The 19,573-nt window shown below is 47.1% G+C and overlaps 1 protein-coding gene across 1 annotated transcript in view; it reads right to left on the reverse strand.

Annotated features, from left to right (window-relative positions):
• Positions 1 to 6,224: 6,224 nt before the first annotated feature.
• CDHR3 (cadherin related family member 3) overlaps positions 6,225 to 19,573 on the reverse strand; it is a gene marked incomplete at both ends in the record, with an annotated part of 75,939 nt that continues 62,590 nt past the window's right edge. The window contains 10 exons of the mRNA XM_080701180.1: positions 6,225 to 6,382; positions 6,489 to 6,539; positions 9,532 to 9,756; positions 11,485 to 11,533; positions 13,211 to 13,272; positions 14,671 to 14,684; positions 14,932 to 15,098; positions 16,371 to 16,428; positions 16,894 to 17,075; positions 18,752 to 19,002. Coding sequence (XP_080557306.1) covers positions 6,225 to 6,382; positions 6,489 to 6,539; positions 9,532 to 9,756; positions 11,485 to 11,533; positions 13,211 to 13,272; positions 14,671 to 14,684; positions 14,932 to 15,098; positions 16,371 to 16,428; positions 16,894 to 17,075; positions 18,752 to 19,002 — 1,217 coding nt within the window. The remainder of the gene's footprint in view (positions 6,383 to 6,488; positions 6,540 to 9,531; positions 9,757 to 11,484; positions 11,534 to 13,210; positions 13,273 to 14,670; positions 14,685 to 14,931; positions 15,099 to 16,370; positions 16,429 to 16,893; positions 17,076 to 18,751; positions 19,003 to 19,573) is intronic.

The raw sequence follows: 19,573 nt of genomic DNA on the forward strand, positions 1-19,573 counted from the left end.
GTCTCAAGAACTACAGGGATCAGGTTTTCCAAACCCAGAACTGGACTGACTGGTCATTACGATTTGTAGTCACAGGGATGGCAGGATGCACTATGTGAAGTCAGGAGTGTCTCCAAAGCTTTGGGCACGAGGCTCTGGTTTTCCAGGAACTGGCCATCTCCCTTTGCCGCTTCACCCTGCTCAAATTAGTTTCCAAAAAACTCAGACTTTTTGGGGGCCATAGGCAAAAGTTGGGGAGTTTCCCATGACTCAGGGCTCCCAGTGAAAGGCTTTCATCGGAACAGCACTTTTCCAGATTGAGCCAATCCAATGCACGGCTCAGGTTGAGTGAGGTGCTACAGCCTTTTCCATGGAATCCAGACCCAGAAAGCCCTTTCTAGGCCTGCTCCCCTGGGGCTTCCCAATGGTGCTTGAAATCTTGGCAGGAGGGTGCAGAGACACTGGGGCACTCTCTTTGCTCTGTCAGCACATCCCCCAGTGACAAGAGGTTCGAGAGACAGGTACAATGCAGTCACAATCAGGGAAGATTGGCCATTTAACTAAAATAACTGTATCTGGCAGTGTCTACTGTGGCAATAACCAAACCCTGCTGGGGGATCTTTATCAGGTACAGGGATGGGATCCAAGAGAACTCAGAACTTCTTCAATAGCTGAGACCCGACTCAAAGAAGGACCACACGCTGGGGTGGTGGCGCACACTTGTAATCCCAGTACTTGGGAGGCTGAGACAGGATTGCAGATTCAAGGACAGCCTCAGCAAGTAGTGAGACTCTCATCAACCTAGCAATGTTTCAAATTAAAAATTAAAAATAGGGCTGTGGATGTAGCTTGGAGGTAGAATGCCTCTGAATTCAATACCCAGTACTGAAAACAAAAACAAAAACAAAAAAACAAGGAAGGGCTGCAAGGCTCCCACCATCCCTTTGCCCCTTGGTCCAAGCTGCAACTTCCCCCATCGGGATTAACCCAATAACTACCTCGCTGGCGTCTTTTCCTCCACCCTGTCTCCTGCCTTCCTCAAATCTAGCCTCACCTCAGCAATCAGGAAGATGCTTTCAGGACACCTCTCTGCTCAAAAGCCTGCAACGGCTCCCCATCAGGCGTGGAGTAAAAGCTAGCATCCTGCCAATGGCCCACAAGGCTCTATGCCATGTGTGCACCCCTCACTGCACACTCCCTGCAGACCATGCATCCGCAGCACCTCACGCACACAGCCACGCCTGTCTCCCAGCCTCCCTTTGAAGATGTCCACCCTCCTTAAGCTCATCCTGCTGTCCTCTGCAGGTCCCGTCCTGGCACCTGGAGGGCTCTGCCCAGGGCTGTGCATGGCTCCTCTGCACTTCCACTGGCAAAGCCTCACCTCACCCTGGGGGCCTTTCTTCACCATATATTTAAAGCAGCCATGCTAGTCCAGCATGGTGAAACACACCTGTAATAGTCGGTACTTGGGAGGCTTAGATAGCCGGATCAAAGGTTTAAAACTACCAACTAACGAAGCTCTCAGAAACTTAACTAGACTCTATTTTCAAATAAAAAATAAAATGGACTTGGGACAATGCCCCTGCATCATCATCATCACCTCTCTCTCTCTCTCTCTCTCTCTCTCTCTCTCTCTCTCTCTCTCTCTCTCTCACACACACACACACACACACACACACACACACACACACACACACAAAAGTGGCCAGGCTGCCCTTTATAACTTTTTCTTTTTAGTTGCTTTTTTTAAAATTTATTTTTATTGGTGCATTGTAATCTTACATCACATTGGAATATAAGACTTGAGAGGATATACAAGCACACATCATCCAATTAGCCCTCATCCAGTCCCCATCCCATTCCCTCCCCCTCCCTCGATCCCATGCTTGTTTGGTGATTAACTTTGATACATATGTTTATGTACCTCCTGCTTTTTAAAGAGGCTCCATCCTCCCCTATTCCATACCCTCTGATTGGTCACCTTAATTGTTTCACTATACCGCCCTTTCTATAGCTCGACCACTTCCTGTTGCCCCTTTCCTCCTAGTTATTACTGATTAGGGGAAGTATCTGGTTTTAATTTTCTGCGATATTTCTCTGTGCATGCTGCATTGCAAATACTGATCCCACTCTTGACGGCCCCAGTTGTGGCCTGGCTACCCGGTGGACTGATCCAGACCTCGCTGGCTCAAGCAGCGGCCTTGCCTCATGGGAGGCCCCGATTCTGGTCTCTCTGGCCCCGACACTGGACTAACCCCTCAGCTGGCTCCGATCCCGGCCTCGGAGGCCCCAGCACTGGCCTTGTCTCATGGCAGGCTCCGATACTGGCCTCACTAGCTCCAACACCGGCCTAACCCCTCGGCAGGCTCCGATCCCGGCCTCGGAGGCCTCAATAGCGGCCTTGCCTCACGGAAGGCTACGATGCCGGCCACTGGCCCCAGCACCGGCCTAACCCCTCAGCAGGCTCTGATCCCGGCCTCGGAGGCCTCACACCAGCCTTGCTTCATGGCAGGCTCCGATCCCGGCCACGCTGGCCACGGCTCCGGCCTAACCCCTCCGAGGCCAGGATCGGTAGGCTCCGAACCTGGCCTCGGAGGCCCCAGCACCGGCCTTGCCTCACGGCTGGCTCCGATGCCGGTCGTTGGTCCCGGCACCGGCCTAACCCCTTGGCAAGCTCTGATCCTGGCCTCGGAGGCCTGAGTAGCGGCCTTGCCTCACAGCTGGCTCCGATGCCAGCCATTGGCCCTGGCACCAGCCTAACCCCTCGGCAGGCTCCGATCCCGGCCTCGGAGGCTCCAGCACCGTCCTTGCTTCATGACAGGCTCCAATCCCAGCTTTGCTGTTGCCGGCCTCACCCCTCGGCAGGCTCCAATCCAAGCACCCTCTTCGCCCAGCCATTTGTCCCATGTTCTCGAGGGTGTGTGGTGGTAGCATTCTGCCTCTGGGGTTATTACTTCAAAGGTTCCAGGTGTAATGCATCAGATCTCTGCCTCCCCTGAGTACTGGCCACTGCCATTGCCACTGCCTCCACCATTTCAAATCTTTCCCAAGCTCTTTTTCCACTCTGAATGTTGTCCAGTGTTCCTAAGCATGCGCGGCGGTAGCATTCAACCTTTGGTGTAATTTCTCCAAAAAAAAAAAAATAAGGTTGGTAGGATCCAATTTCTGCTTCTCCTGAATACAAGTCTCTACCGCCAATGCGGAGACTGCTTTCAGCACTGCCTTTCTCCTTGGTCTCTGCTAAAGTCTCTCTCCTTATAAGTGATGTCCAAGATTCTTAACAATGTAGAGAAGACGCAGTCCTCCTTAGCAGGGAATTTTTCCAATAATTCCAGTTCATTTGGATAAGTTTTGTCTGCATCTCCAGTATCCTGGCATCCGCCACAGCCTGCTTGACACCTCTCCGATATTTTCCTTTTTTCTTTTCCTTTTTTGCAGGGTCCTTCCAGGTGGAAAGAAGGTTGCCTAGGGGTGCCCCGCCAGCGCCTGCCCACCCGCCCAGGGTCGGGGCCAGAGGCCCGGGTGCCCTTTATAACTTTGACCTTGTTTATTTTTCTAATGATATTTGCCTCTGTTAACATATTACATATATTGTTTGTTTGTTTGTTTGTTTGTTTGTTTATTGGTGGTACTGGGGTTCCTGGAAGCCCTTCTACCTCTGGGCTATACTCCCAGACCTATTTTATATTTTTATTTGGAAACAGGGTCTCTTAAGCCAGCAAGGCTGGCTTTGAACCTGCGCGATCCTCCTATCTCTGCCTCCCAAGCGCGGGGATTACAAGCATGTGCCACCACACCTGGCTACATGTATATTTTAAATAGTGTGTGGTTTTTACATATTTGTATATCAAATTCATTTATCATCAAAGTAGACATAAAGACCAACTACAAGAGAAAAGCAAAGGCTTTTTATTTGAAGATTGCTGTTGCAAGGGAGTTAGATACCAGCTCTTGAATTTTGGTAGAGATGCAACGGCAAGCAGAGGAGAGGGAAAACATTGTGGTAGAAAAAAGAGAAGGCTTCGGGCATGCCCTCATCCCAGTGGCAAGCCTGGGGAAGCTGTAGGTGGGCTAAGTGGATGAAGGGCATCTTTGATGGATCTTTGGTCTTCTCTGGTTGGCCCTAAGTTAGAAACAGGGACAAAAAGCAGGAAAGCTGTCAATTATTAATCAAGACCCTGCTGTTTGTGTCCATTGTAACAGGAGTATTGTTTGGCTTCGTGGATTGTTATTAAAGATAGTGATCTGGCTTCCTCAAGGTCTGACTTAAAGCAGGCTGGCTTCCTGGGTTGATTATTGTACAAAAGTGAGGTGGTTTCCTAGCTGCCTGTTGTGGGTGGACATTCTATTTTTATATAAGGTAGTCCTTGTACAGTTGGATGTTCTGTCTCTGTCCCTCACTAGAATATAAACAGGAAGAGCACTGTATTATTTACTGACATACCCCAGAATCTAGAATAGTCTGTGTGTTTGGGGGGGGGTAAGCACTTACTTATTGTTGTAAGTGCTTACAACATTATGATGGCGTTTATCTAGACTTGTAACTCTTTTATACCTGGGAAGAAAAATAACTACAAGGCTGCTTGATTCAATCCAATCTATCAGTGCTTACTGAGCGCTTTCCTGGTGCCCTGGAGGCTACACCAGTTATGGAAGACAAGTACTGGCTGAAAACCCATCCGAGACCAGGATCTGAGGCTTTAGCCCATTCTCAAAATTTCTCTCACACTTGGATGCTGTCTTTTTCAGGTTCTAGGTCTTTATTATACTTCCAGAGACTGCTCTAGCCCCCTGTCTACTTCCTCCAGCTCTCATTTAGTTCTCAAAAAGTGCTCCTGTGGCAGCTGTTTGCCATTTGTTTGTTTTGGAGATAAGGTTTCTCCACATTGCCATATCGCTCAGGTTGGTCTCAGATTCCGCCTGCCTCAGCCTCCTGGGAGCTGGGACCATAGGTGTGCACCACTGCATTGGGCTCTTTCTTGCCTCTTTACTGAGCTGGTTATCTTCTCGATTGGATTATTCTTTTAGAGTAGGGGCTTTCCCTAATACAAGTCTGAGTTCCCCCAACCCCATCCCTGGGCTTCAGACTAAACATCTCACTGACCTCAGGGTTCCATCCACATGGAAGCCACACCTGGCTCTGGGCTGACATCTGAAGGTGTGGTAGCAGAATGCTGGTCAGAAAGACATTCAAAGAACCAAGAAAGAAATGGAACTGGAAATAGAATCCGTTAGGCTACTTATCAGCAGGCTACATTCAGGAGAGGGGCTCTGAAAGGGCAGGGATTGGGGGCTGTCATGTTTACTAATGACACAACACCTGGCAGGTGATAGTTGCTTTATTGAATGAATGGAAGACATCACCACACACACTAAGTTGGAAAGAGAAACATGATGCTGCAAAAGCGATCATTTTCAATGTTCACTCGTTTTGTGATTTAATTTTCTCAGCCATCACCACAAGACACGTTAAATAAAAAGGCAAACAATAGAATCATGGATGTGAGAGAGAGATCTGAGGAGCAGAAGCATCACCTAGCAGCTTCTGTTTGTGGATCTCACGTGCGATCGACACAGGCCCACTGAGCTGCGTCAGCTCCTTTCCACAGAGCACAAAAAAGCCTCAACCTTGGACTTGACTGAACTGTTTTAAGTCCCCAGCAAGGATGGATCTCTGTGTAGTTTGGTCCTTGAATATATTTGCACTTTTTGGGGGGGGGGCCCTAGGGTTTGAACCTAGGGGTACTCTACCTTTGGGCTACACTCTCAGCCCTTTTAGTTTTTTTTTTTTTTTTAATTTTGAAACAGAGTCTCATGAAGTTGCTGAGGGTCTGGCTAAGTGGCTGAGGCTGCCTCAAACCTGTGACTCTCCAGTCTCAGCCTCCCAGTACTGGGATTACAGGTATGTGGAACCTTCCACGGGGTCATTTGCTCCAAGTTTTAGTGAATCATAATGAGGAAAGTAAACATTAGCTATAATTGATTCATGTGTTGAAGGTCTTACAAGAGAAATGTGAGGAAACACAGGGTCCACATTGGTTGCTGATTTTACTTCATTCGGATCATTTTTCCTCATACCTAGTAAATGTTAGAAAGCAAATGGTCTCAGCCCCAGATCTCAGACTTCTGAATTTCCTTTCATCACTTAGCCAAGTATGCAAAAAGAACAGGGGATGGGCAGATGCTTTCTCTCCTCCAAAGCCTCCTGCTACTGCTCTTACCCCACCTCTCAGGTTCCTCTGGGCTCATCTTGGGGACTGGAAGACAATCAGCTCATCCTGCCCATCACCAGGGAGGACGCTGAGTTCTTCACACAGTCCAGCTTTGGGGAAGTGCCTTCCAGAGTCTGATTTCGATTTCTCCTTTCGGCTGTTAAGCACACTTTCCTCTTTTCCCATCATCACTGGAGAGGGAAGGACAGCTGCTCACCGCCCTCCTTCTAATCTTCCTTAATGGGCTTATAAACAGTTATTAAGGTCCCTTTCAGGCTTCTCTGAGCCTCATTTTACTTGCACGGAAGCTCAGCGCTTCTGAGAACGGGCCCCACAGACTTGCAAAGTCTTAAATGGGTAATCAGCCACTTCACCCACTTTAACCTCTATGAATGAACAGCTAGCCTTCTTTTGCAAAATTTAAACCCATTCAAGGGAGTTCCCTGGCAGCCCACCCTTATTAATAAATCATGCCTGGTCTATGCCAGAGCAGGCAAAGCGTTTGACAAATGTCTCTCTTAAGAAGTCATGATGCCGTGCAGGGACACTGTACACTAGCAACAGGGCACTCCCCAAGGTCTTGGTGGATATGGCTGCCTCCTACATGCCACTGAGGAACTCCTACCTCATCTGACTCCCCAGCTGGGAAGGGGGTGCTGCTTTGGTGGACTCTCACTGGGTCATTTCTTCTAGTTATTGGACTAGGTGCCCAGCAACTAGAAACCAGGGCAGGGAGGTAAATGAGGCCTGCCCCATATCTGCAAAGTTGGAAAGTTTCATTTTCTATTCCACCATTCACTCTCAGTTCAGTGCTCAGGTGAAAGTCTCAGATGTAAGGCTGGCTAGAACTTCCTGGTGTGCTTCCACTCAAAATCCTGCAGAAGCCCTGCAATCACAGGAGGCAGAAGGAGCAGGGTAGGTTGAAAGGTTGGTGCCATTTCAGCTTTGAGAAGGAGCAATTCACTTCAAGGGTCATTTCAACCAGAATGGCTAAAATTAAAACACTGACAATTCCAAGTGTTGACAAAGATGCACAGCAGTAGGAATGTTCAATCTTTTCTGCTAATGTATAAATTGGAGACACTACCTTGGAGCTCTTGGATAGTATCCAGAGATTGTTTAAGGAATCTCTTTTCCCTTGAGCAGAAACAGTGAGTTGTTATGTTTTCCAAAAAAAACATGCACATGTTGTAATTCATGTTAGCAAAAACACAAAATTAAACAAAAAACCCCCTCCAAAACAAACTACTGGGTACAGATGCAGCCACTCAAATGTTGAATGGATAAATAAACAGTACCACAAGCCAGATACTGAAGCTCACTTCTGATCCCAGGACTTGGGAAGCCAACACAGGGGGACTGCAAGTTTGGTGTCAGCCTTGGCAACTTGGAGAGACCCTGTTTCCAAATAAAAAATAAAATAGGGCTGGGGGTGTAGCTCAGAGGCAAAATGCCCCTGAGTTCAATCCCTAGGACCACAAAAGATTAAAAAATAAGCCTTGGTGCAATCATACAAGGACATCACACACAATAAAGAAAACCAGACTGCGACTCAGTACGGCATGTATGTCCCCGCAGATGCACCACCGGCCAAGAAAGCCAGACACGAAGGTGTGCGTTCTGTGTGATTTCATTTATATGGCATTCAAAAATGGCAAAATTAGTCCATGATGGCAAAGAGAAGAGTAGTGGTTGCCTCTGGAAAAACTCTACCTATGATAGAGTGAAACACCTTAGGTCTCCGCACTCTATCATATGTAGGCTAGACCTCAATGGGGAAAACAAAGAATCAAAGAAGGCCTCTGCTGTGTCTTTTTCTGGGATGAACAACTCATTATTTACTCATCCTTGTTTTCCACTGCCTTGCTTTTGAAAAAGATTTGAGGTGACTTTCAAAGGTGTATGGTGGTAAGCTGTTTCTAAAGTATTTCAGCTACTGAAATTATTTAAACTAAGTGTAGAAATCTGGATGGTGCTCAAATAAGAACAGGACTATCTGAGGAAGCCAGATATCTGTGTTAGGAAGTCCTCTGCACTTCATAGGGTGAGTGGACTAGAGCTTCCTGTGCCAGGACTGGGAATGGCCTAGGAAGATTTGAGAAAGCTATGATTATTAATATATTTCAAAAATTGGGGGAGGGGCAAATCTGTGCAAGGACTTGGTTTCTGCCTAAAAGCAGGCAACTATTCCAATGTAAATTAACATAGCTAAAAGTAATTAACAAGTCAATAGGAGAGGAGAACTAGGCCTTTCTCTATCTAAAGACAGATCTACATGATAATCTAGGGAGGATGGAGCAGGGTTTGACCTAGTCCTTCATGAAAGGAGACACCTTGCCACACCTGGCTGGGGGAGGTACTTTACAGGGTTAAGGGGAGGTACCTTACAGGTGCGTTCACTATGTCAGAGTTATGTAAACAAAATGGAGGTCATGGGTATAAAAAGTCCAGTCCACGTGTGATCCCTTTGGTGTATTCATTCGAGTCACCCCTCCATGCCACTCGGGTATGGGGCTGTATTTCTATTTTCTGTGTTTCTATCTTTCTAATAAACTTCTTTAAATCTTTAACAACTGTCCAAGCTATGCATATTTATTCTTAGCTTAGGACAAGAACCCGCGGTTTTTTTTTTCTGTTTTTGATCGTTTGGGGTTTTGTTGTGGTTTGAGGGAAATTGTGTCTGGGACCCTAACAGGGGTCCCTAGGAACAATTTCCCCACAACCACATTCTCTCAATCCGAACACTTCCTAGTGGTCAAACCCAGCATTTCTGCCATCAAATGATCAGCAGTTTCAGCTGATCAGAAGCACAAGCGGTTCTGAACCCTGAAAGAAATTTCTCTGGTGTCATCTCAGAAAAAGGAACTATTTTATCCTTTTTTTTTTTTTTTTTTTTGCAGGTCTGGGGATGAACCCAGGGGCATTCAACCTCTGAGCTACACCTCCTGCCCTATTTTTTATTTTGAAACAGGGTCTCACTAAGTTGCTGAGGGCCTCACTAAGGAGCTGAGGCTGTCTGCGAACCACAATCCTCCGGTCTCAGCCTCCTGAGTGCTGGGATTACAAGCATGCGCCACCACGCCCAGATCCTATTTTGTGTTTAACCTCTGTCAGATTTCCCACTTGGCATCCTGGATGTCCGAATCCCTGCAGCCCATGTTTCCACTCGTTTGCTTGCCCACCCCTGCGCTCACGGGATTCAGGATGAGAGTCAGGCCCCGCCCCAGCCCTGCGTTCTGGGAACCACGCACCGTTTACTCTCTTGCGTGCTGTTTGAAGAATGCCCAGTCAGTGAGGGCTGGGTTTCTCTTCTTTGGTGTTCCTGGCTTGTCATCCTCACTTCTGGGATTTACGCCTGCATTCTGGGCTAGAGCTTTGTCAAGTGGCCCATCTCTTTCCTTGTTGATGGACCTCAGTGGCCCGGACCTTTTCCCTGCAGCGACTCCAGGTAGGGGAGCTGCAGCTCCCTGCGGGCTGGGCTCTGTCCATTTTGCCACGCGGGTTAATGGATCTTTCCACTTTCTGGCTCCGGTTTTTGAGTTGAATTCATAGATCTCCCCAGACACTAGGGAGAAGAAAGACAATAATCATATGAACCAAGGAACTCTAGCCATTCTATCTTTCCCTTCTCCGACTGCCAGGAAAAGATGAAGTGTGCTGGAAGATGTGAATCAGAGGTGGAGTGCAGCTTGTGGTCACAAATGATCTTGCCAACCTGCCCTGTTCACAAACTGTGCGGTTCAGTTCGTGTGGTAGTGCATCCCCTGCCCCTCGGGATGGGAATCTTTGGGAGAGCGTCAAGTCCGTCTCTATTGCAAAACCAAGTAAACCTTGAACTCCTGTGGGCATCTGATAAATGAGGAAATGAGACTCGATCTCAAATGGAGTTACCATTACGTTCAGATGTGCTTTTGTTTGCTTTGAAAGACTCCTGTGGCCGGGCGTGGTGGCGCACGCTTGTAATCCCCGCGCTTGGGAGGCTGAGACAGGAGGATCACACAGGTTCGCAGCCAGCCTCAGCTGCTTAGTGAGGCTTTCAACAACTTAGTGAGACCCTGTTTCCAAATAAAATAGAAAAAAGGTCTGGGAGTATAGCCCAGAGGTAGAAAGCCTCTGGGTTCCACCCCCAGTACCACCAAAAAAAAAAAAAAAAAAAAAAAAAAAAGACCCCTGCGTCCCTGGGACTTTTCCAAGTAAAGAGGGAGAGACCCTGCTTTTATTTTTGTTAGGATAGCGGAGCTTTGTAGACACAGACACATGATTCTGGCCCCTCTGGAGACGATGCGAGGGAGCCATTTTTATTGTGTCAGAGCCCGCAGATACTAATTGATGTGTTTGTTCACATTAAGCCAGTTGGCTCATTTCTCCCTTTTTTTCTTCTTTCAAACACACAAAACCCACACAAGGCCTCCCTGGCCTTTGCTCTGCAAGACTGGGTTTGAGGCAAGCCCCTGCGCCCGCCATTTCCATACCGCACGAGTGGCCTCTGGGCTCAGGATCCCACCAGCACTTATGCTAATGTGGGCACATTATGGTAACAAGTACCTAATAATAGAGGGAAATTTAATTCCAACAGCAGCAGCTTCTCACTGGAGAGGAGCCATCCTCCTTCCGAGGACCGGAGCGGTTTGCATATGAGGGTGGCAGGGAGCCAACACACTTGCCTCCTGAATTTGGTTTCCTTCCCTTTATTCACGTCTATAATTGAGCCTTTGTAAGTGGAGGGATGTGTGTAAAGGAGCTAAATTTGGAGCTGATTTCATGAGAGTGATGAGTGCTCTGGAGCCCGGCTTTACCTCATGTTCTTCTTGCCAACCAAGAAGAAATTCTTGGCCCTGATCTAGGGGGTGGGGGGGAAGAAGCCAAGCTTGCCTTTTTTTTTTTTTTTTTTTTTTTTTCGAGACTAATAAGATGGTACTAGAAGTGTTTGGGAAGGATTCGGGGAGGGGAGGGAGTTCCAGTGGGCAGGAAAGAATGTGGGTTCTTGAATTCACTGGTTTTGTGAATTAGCTGGTGAATTAAAGGGAGCCAAAAGGAGGCATGTCCTTGAATATGAGCCTTCAGTGGAAGCCCGCTGGGCAGGATCCACGCCTAGAAGTCCACAGCCCAGCTATGTTCAGAGCTGATCTCAGACTGCATTTGGGTCTAAAAGGGTCAGCACCGCACTAGAGGCACTGTGGCCCAATGGATCCACAAACTAAAGTAAAAGGGAGACACCAGGCGAGGTCGTCTCTGACGCTACCAGCCTGGAAGGTGGAAGACCCTCACATGGGTGGCACCGCCATTTGATTACCTGGGTCTATAGCTTCTCCATCAAAGACAGTATTCATCCGGATAGTTTCCTAAGGAGAATAAAGAGACAGTGTTGAGCACAATCCTACATACTCCCCACAAAGCAAGGCAGCATCTTCCCAGCCCGAGTTTCTTATCCAAGGCTTCTTGACACTTCCTTATTCAACAGGCACTGTAGTAGAGGCTGGGGACATGGCAGTGAGCAAGGCTGGTGTGATCACTGCCAGCACAGAGCTTGCCACTGAGGACCAGGGGCTACAGTGCAATCATAGGCCAAGACAGGAGAGATGCGGGATGCTGGGGCACAGGTGAGGGGGCATTTAATCCAGACTTAGGGGTTAAGACAGCATCCCGAGTGCGTGACATCTAAGGTGCATAGAAGAAAGAGTGGAAACACCACACCCACAGGCTAAGACCTGCATCATCTCAGTGGGCCACTGTAAGGCAGATTTGCACAGCGGCCCAGAGGAGCCCCCAGGAGCTGCCACCGCTGGCCCTGGCACACCCGCCTGGCCTTCCGGCCTTTTCTTGAGGCCTTCCCTGGAGTAGGCCCATGCAGTGTCACATGAAGACCTTCCCTAAGTCCTGTGCTGCACAATATGTACTCTGTGTCACCCCCAAGACCTGACCACTGCCTCGTGCACCTGTCCCTGACCATGGACGCCTCCTTCCTTCCAGTGATGCCCTGTGAAGGTGCCAGAATCTGTTCTTTAGAAAGCTAATAAGGATGTCATTACATGACCACCTAGCATTTTCCCACAGCACCTCAGAGAGGAAAAGGGGATTGCGGGGTTTCATCCATGGCATCATGTAAGCAGCCCCAATTTTCATAGCCATGGGGTTTGATTTATTTAATAGATTTATTTAATATTGCATAGTTCTAAGTTCATCACTGAGTGGCATATCTAAGCATACTTGCCTTAGAAAAGAAGACCTTTAAGACCAGAGACTGATCACCTTCCTTCCATTTGTAGACTGCTGAGAATGTAGAAGCACTAAGGTGATAGACCTAAAGCAAAAATCCCAGGGCTCTGCCTTCACCTCCTTGTTGTATATATTTACCAAATATGTGTGTCTTGGAGCCTAACAAAGTTTTATCACGGGGAAAGAGCTGGGGAGAATGACAACTCCATCAAGTCTGTCACAGTCCCCATGAGTACTCACTCCTCAGGGAAAGAAAAAGCGTGCGAGGTGGAAAGGTAACTCTCCAGCCATCCTGCAAGCTTTACCTTTGTGTGGCACTGAAGACTTTCAAATTACTTCCCTACCTGCTATCTCGGGACTGGTGTCCTCACTCCCGTTTTCTAGGTGAAGGATCTAAAGCTTAAGGAGGCAGACAGGTCCCTAGGTCTTATGGCTTAGTGACAGGGACAAACCCAGACCCAAGTAGTCCTCTTTCTCTATCACTTTTCTTCAAGGTTGTGGGAAAGCAAAGAAAAATTAAACCTCGTAGGAAGCTGGAGTGCCAGTTCTGGTCGTTAAGCTCCACTCCCCCAGCACACTCTGCTGGAGAGCTGGTGTAGATAATAAACACCACTACTCAATATTTATGAAACCCAGGGCTTCCGCAAACACATCAGCAGACATGCTCAGTGGAGGGAAGGAATTCTATCAGGAGCTTGTCACATAGCAGGCTGGCCCGGTGGCCACATGCACACACCTCCCTGAATGATAAACACCCCATGAGGACTGACAGGGTGGGGGACAGGAGTGCCACCGCCCCACACCCAGCCAGGTGCGCGGCTGACCGCACTCACCACCACAACCTCTCTGCTCACACCCTTCACATCTGCAGGAAAGAGAACAGGCAGAAGGTAAGCTTCTTCAGGTGCTAAATTGACCTTATAATTCCACCCCCACAATGGGATTTACCCCAAACAGATCTGAATTCAGGCAAAAAACTCTCCTGTCTGTAAATACACTAGTTGACAGCTTTCCATCCTCTCAGAAAAAAAAAATACATACACATATACAAACATATATGCAGTACATACACAATTTTTTTCCACAATTTTTAAAAAGTTAAGCTGGGTAGGGTTGCACATGCTTGTAATCCCAGTATTTGGGAGGCTGAGACAGGAGGATCACACAGGTTCATGGCCAACCTCAGCTACTTAGTGAGGCCCTCTGCAACTGAGTGAGACCCTGTTTCCAAATAAAAAATAAAATAGGGCTAGGGGTATAGCTCACAGGTAGAATACTCCTGGGCTCAATCCCCAGTACCACAGAATTTTTTAAAACTTTTTTTCAGCTTATTATTATTACTGGATCTAGGAAATTTGCTTTCAAGTTACTTTAGAGATCGAAAAGACTGGGTTGCTACATTTGTTCATAACATGGATTTTTTTTTTTTTTGCATCAATTCCCTGTCCCCTTTTAAAAAGCAATTGGGATTGGAGACAGTTTGTGAAATTTCATTTATTAAGATCATCTCACTCAATGTGATCAGTAGCAATCATAATCAAATTTTGAACCCTGTGCATGTCAGACCACATGACTATTGTCTGCTAAAGCAGATATTTTTAAAATGCACTTCTCAAGTTTATATCCCCGCTCTCCCCATTGCCTGGAGTCACCTAGAGGTGACAACTTGCTGGCAGGGGTGGAACAAGACACCTCCTAGGGCTTGGAGCTTTCAGATGGACCTCGCTCAATCTGCCAATTTCCCGCAAATCAGTCCGCTACCCTGGCTAATCTGGCGGCCCTTTCTAACTAGTCTGGCCTAAATAATTTGTGAAAATAATCAAATGCATCACAATCTGAGAATAACGTAGCGTTTGTTCTTTCACAAGTCAGAGCCTCCGCTGTCATCAGGAGGGACCATGCCCCTCCACATGCAGCCGCAGCGGATACTGTTTTTAGTGCACAGAGAATTCTTCATGCCTGTCCACTCTGTGGGGAACAGATCGAGGAGCTTGCAGTACAGTGACTGGTTGGAGAGAAGCCCAGGCAGGGAGTGGGCAGGACCAACATGGGGGATCCCAGTGGGCTCAGGGCACCACCACCAGCCCTTCCCTTGCTCTAGAAACATGTGCCCTCTGCTTCATTCTACCCACTGTGATTTGGCTGAAAACCCACCATGACACAAGTTTGCCCTGATTGGCTCTGATTTGAGGCCTTTCTTATGTATTACAACAGAGCGAGCAAAACCCAACCAGCCAGCAAAGGGAACGGGCACATTACATACCTCCTTTCTTTTCCCTGTGGGGGAAAAAGGAATGAGCGTTAGTTAACCTGAAACTATTCCCCACAATTGTCCACATGAAAATATAGAGTGCTTCAAGCCCATGTTCCTTGGATTCAGAGCTAATTTGCAAAAGGGTCCAGGGATGGGGGCAAAAAAGAAGGCTTGGCTACCACCTTTGCTCTAAGGGAAGCAGCTCTGTACCTATGGCTTTGGACTAGGGAGGTGCTGGGACGTTGATGAATTTGACAATTGTCACCTTACAGAACTCCAGGGACTCTGATGGCTCTGCTGAGGACACCTGGTGAGTGCAGGGCCAGCTCGGTCAGGCTGGCAGGCCATTCTTCCTGTCCTGCTCCCCCCTCCCCAGCAGAGCAGAGGGCTTGGCTCACAGTAGGGAGGCTTGAGGGCTGGCAGATAAATTTGATTTCCTGTAACATGAAGAGCTGGACTTGGACTCTAAGACCCCACTTTAATGACCTTTGATTCTATAATTCTGTGATTCTAATTTCATTCTTTGCTGTTTGACAAATGTCAAATGTTGCATGGTACAAATAACTTCCAGAGAGGCCAGGTTTGAATATGAATTTCTAAGTACTTTTTTTTTTAAGTCAACCATGTTGGAAACAATATTTATAATGTAAGTTAAAAAACCAGGTTCAAGGTGCCTATTTAACCAGGTTCAAGGTGCCTATACATTGCATGTGAGTTGCAGTCTAATGGATTATTTCTTCAAAAACTTCTACCCAGACCCCATTTCAGGATACCACCATCCTTACAAGCTTAAATGTAACTCTCTTAGAGTCATTTTTTAAAAGCTAATTTGTGAGTGGAGTCCAAACAAAAATGCCTTTTATAATATTTACCAGATGCTCAAGGATTTCTTACCTTGAAGTCAAGGTTACTCATAGCAACTTCCCTAATAAATATGGCAAAATGCAATTCATACCTGTATACTTTTACATAGGCTTTCATCCATAGGCTTAAAATTATTTGAAAGGTAATAGTTAAACTTAAAAATACCTTTAAAAGGCAGATAAGAAGTTGGGCATGGTGGCGCAGTCTTGTAATCCCAGCATTCAGGAGGCTGAGACCACAGGATCGCAGTTCGGGGACAGCCTCAGCTACATAGTGAGGCCCTCTGCAACTCAGTGAGACCAGGTTTCAAAATAAAGAATAAAAAATAGGGCAGGGGGTGTAGCTCGGAGGTTGAATGCCCCTGGGTTCCATCCCAAGACCCGCAAAAAAATAAATAAATAAAATAAAATAAAATAAATAAATGAATAAAAGGCAGATAAGCATGCCTCCTCTTTTTTTTTTTTTTTTTTTTTTTTTTTTTGCCATTGATAAATCCTGAGACTCAGAGGTTTCAACATCCCCAAGGTACTTGGACACAGAGCTAAACTTAGAACCTAAAGTCCTAAACCTCTAGGTCTTTGCTATAAAGGGTAATACAACAAAATGAAATAATAATCGCATTTGCTATATATCAGGAACTAATGCCAAGTGCTTTTTTTGCATGTGCATATTAACTGGTTAGCTTTACAAATAAGGAAGCTCACAGAGCTTGTCATTTGCCCAAAGTTGCATATCCAGAAAGCAGTAGAGCCAAGATTTGAACCCATGGCTGTGCTGTTTAATTTCAAAGCCTCAGTTCAGAACCACCATGCTGTAGTTGTAAAAGCTACTGAGAATCAAGAAACCTGGCTCTGGAAGAAGTCTTCATCATTCCACAACCTTCCTTTAGCCAGGAGAGGACTCCTGCAGGTTGTCACAATATGAGTCTTATGTGTAAGCAGGCAAGAATAGCAAGGAGAAAAAATCCATCCTGTATTTACAGTCCCTGAGAGTGAAAGATGGAGCCACATGCAAAGAACAAAGGCGGTTTAGTCTTACAAAAGCCCAAATGCATCACCAGAGCAAAAAAATCTTTCTCTTACCCGTTCCTTGTGCTTTTAAAAATTTCATCTCCTTTTGTAAATATTCTACAAATAAGAACACAGCGCATTCTATCACTACTTACAACAAGGCTTTTCTGAAGCTATTTTCCAAGGCAAGGTCACAAGAAGGTTGATGGCGCGATTTCACTGAAATCCCATCGGGCGCTCGGTGGGTTGCTGGGGAAAGCCGGAGGAATGGTTTCCTGGCCCCACCAGGGCAATGGGATTCTTCCCCCTCATCTCCTCTTCCTTCACACTAGGAAGCCTGCCCCATAGAGAAACTTACAGAGGTTTCTTGTTCTTCCCAGTTTTGCAGGGCCAGTGTCTGCGGATGGCTCTGGCCAACAGGACGATCAGAGACACCAGGAGACCCAGAAGCAGTATGGAGCCCAAGGTGATGACGAAAGGCACATACCACGCAGATGGGGAGTATACATTTTCCCTGAGGATCTGGTAGGTGACCCTGTGCTTGAACGGAAGAGAACAGGAGGGTGAGTTAGGGCGGTACTGTCTTTGACGTTCAGCACTCCTCCCGCTTGGAGTGTTCATTTCATTCTCTGTTCCTGCTCTACAAATTGGACATCTGTGTGCTCATACTTCTTGCCACTTGCACCCATTGCCTTATAAGTGTTTGCAAACACCCATGAGATCAAAACCCAGCAATAATTCAGAGAACTGAAAAAGCAATTCCAGGCCTAATTCCATTCTCTCTCTTCCCCTTCCCCAAAGTTAAAAAGTCCATTGACTGTTTTTCTGCCATAATACAGCACAATCCAGAGACTGATATAGCCATTGTCTCTCACTAAGAAGGCATGAGCCACACAAGTTGTTTCTCTAACACGTTGTAGGCTTTTCAGTGCTCACTTGATACAGCTGCCACCACCAGATGAGTGGGCTGTTATCACAGTGAAACTTCAAGCTTTGCATTGGCTTCCTAGAGCAGGAGGCGGACAGCCAACAGGTTATGGAGGAGATGTCACAACTGGGCCATGCTGCAAACCCAAGGAAGGTGGCATTTCCTTCCTCAGGGAGCCTCCTCGCTCCTACCACACTGCAAGTCTAATAAGGGCCGGAAATACTTCCACTCACCGGGGTGATGTTGACTGGCGCACAGGAGAGATACACATTACTCAGCTCCTGCAAGACTCTGAGAAGCAGAAATTGGCCACCTTCAAAGGTAGTTTCCTCCCCTCCTCATGCTACAAACATGGAACTGCTGACCACGAGTGCAGCTTTTACTAAGAGAAGGAACATGAGCAGAGGGAGCGACCAGTTCCTCCAAAGGGCAGGGGAGATAATCGTACAGTTATACTCCAAGGCTCTCCTTACCTCCCAACACGGATTCTCTTAAAGCACCTGTAAAGTTCTGACCTAGACTATAAGCCCAGGAGAGCAGGAACCATATTTGGCTCGTGCACTAGGATGTTTGACATACATAAGCATTACATCAATATTGATAAATTGAATACACTTTTTTTGGTGCTAGGGATTGAACCTGAGGACATTTTCCCTCCAGGCTATACCTCCAGCCTGTTTTATTTTTATTTTTATTTTTAGAAACAGGGTCTTGCCAAATTGCTAAGGATCTTGCTAAGTTGTTGAGGCTGCCCTTGAACCTGAGATCTTCCTGTCTCAGCCTCTGCAGTACTATGATTACAAGTGTGTGCCACTGCACCCAGAAGATTAATTTTTTTTTTTTTAGTAGGGGTAGGGAGTAGGGTACAGATTGGCAGGTGGTGACTCCTGGGAGAAAGTGGAGAAGAGTACCTGGCAGCTAGCTACCTATTTTCATGGACATTGGCTCACAAAGGCTCCTATGAACAAGCAGTGAAGCTGGGGAGGTAGGAACTGGCTCTAGGCCCATAAAAATTGGCTCCTGTGTTAGAAGTTGGATAGGTGGTCAATGTCTGACCTATCACAACTCCTCTCTTAAACACACACTTTTCTTTACCCAAATAGGAAGTGAACGGTTCTGCAAGCCCAAGGTCTTACCCAGAGCTTTATTTGCCATCAGTGACCACTGCGATCCAGCCTAATACCTTAGCTCTTTTCAGTCCACCCCACACTTCTCCTGGGTCAAAAGGCTCCACCGGTCTACATTGGAAAGGCATGTGCCTGGGGATTCCAGGTTCCCCAGTTCTTACCCTGGGGGATGTGGTGATGACGGTGGTTGGGTGGGGAATTACTTTAATACTCAGTGTCACTGTCCCGGTTTCAACCAGAGCCTCTGCTTTCGTCCTGCCAGACAGCAAGTTGTCATCAGTTATGTAGACAAGAAGTTTGTAGTCCCAGATCTTATCAAGGCCACCAGCATAGTCAAAGCGGGAGGCAAGCAGCAGGCGGGTAACATTGGAGCCGGCGCTGGGAGAGAAGGTGAAATGACTGTTGACGTTGCCTAAATAAAATGTGAAACAAGGGCGTCAGTAAAAGGAGGAAAGAGAATGCAGAGAGTTTAGTAGAAGACATTTGGTTTTCTCTTTAAATGACTACACCACAAATATAGACTGTGTTTCTGATGTTCCAGGGCCGGGTCGATGATATGCTAAAGGCCTTGGCTGCACTGAGATTTCACTAGGACAAAGAAACTCTCACTCACGATCAACATGGCTGCAAAGGATAAGCAGAACAGGATCACAGCATGCCTGTCCCGGTGCCATCAGGCAGAGGGGGTTAATATTCCTGGTGCAGCCTCTGATAGCACATCATCTAGCATTTGTTTGGTAATAACATAGGTAACTTGTACTCAGATAAATGAGTAGGCAGTGAGAGGGTAGAAAGGTTACATCCTAATCCCTAGCCACAGCCCAAGTTCACCCATGTCTTTAAAGGTGTACCTGGAATCCCCCAGAGGAAGGTGCCTCCTGGTTCTGCACTAATGGAGGCCTCAGGTCCTTCTGAGCCCACCGGCTCCTCCCTAGGTGCACACACAGCTCCAAGGGGGCCCGCAGCTCAGTCCAGCAGGCCTG

This window comes from Muscardinus avellanarius, assembly GCF_963383645.1.
Source record: "Muscardinus avellanarius genome assembly, chromosome: 9".
Classification (NCBI taxonomy): Eukaryota; Metazoa; Chordata; class Mammalia; order Rodentia; family Gliridae; genus Muscardinus; species Muscardinus avellanarius.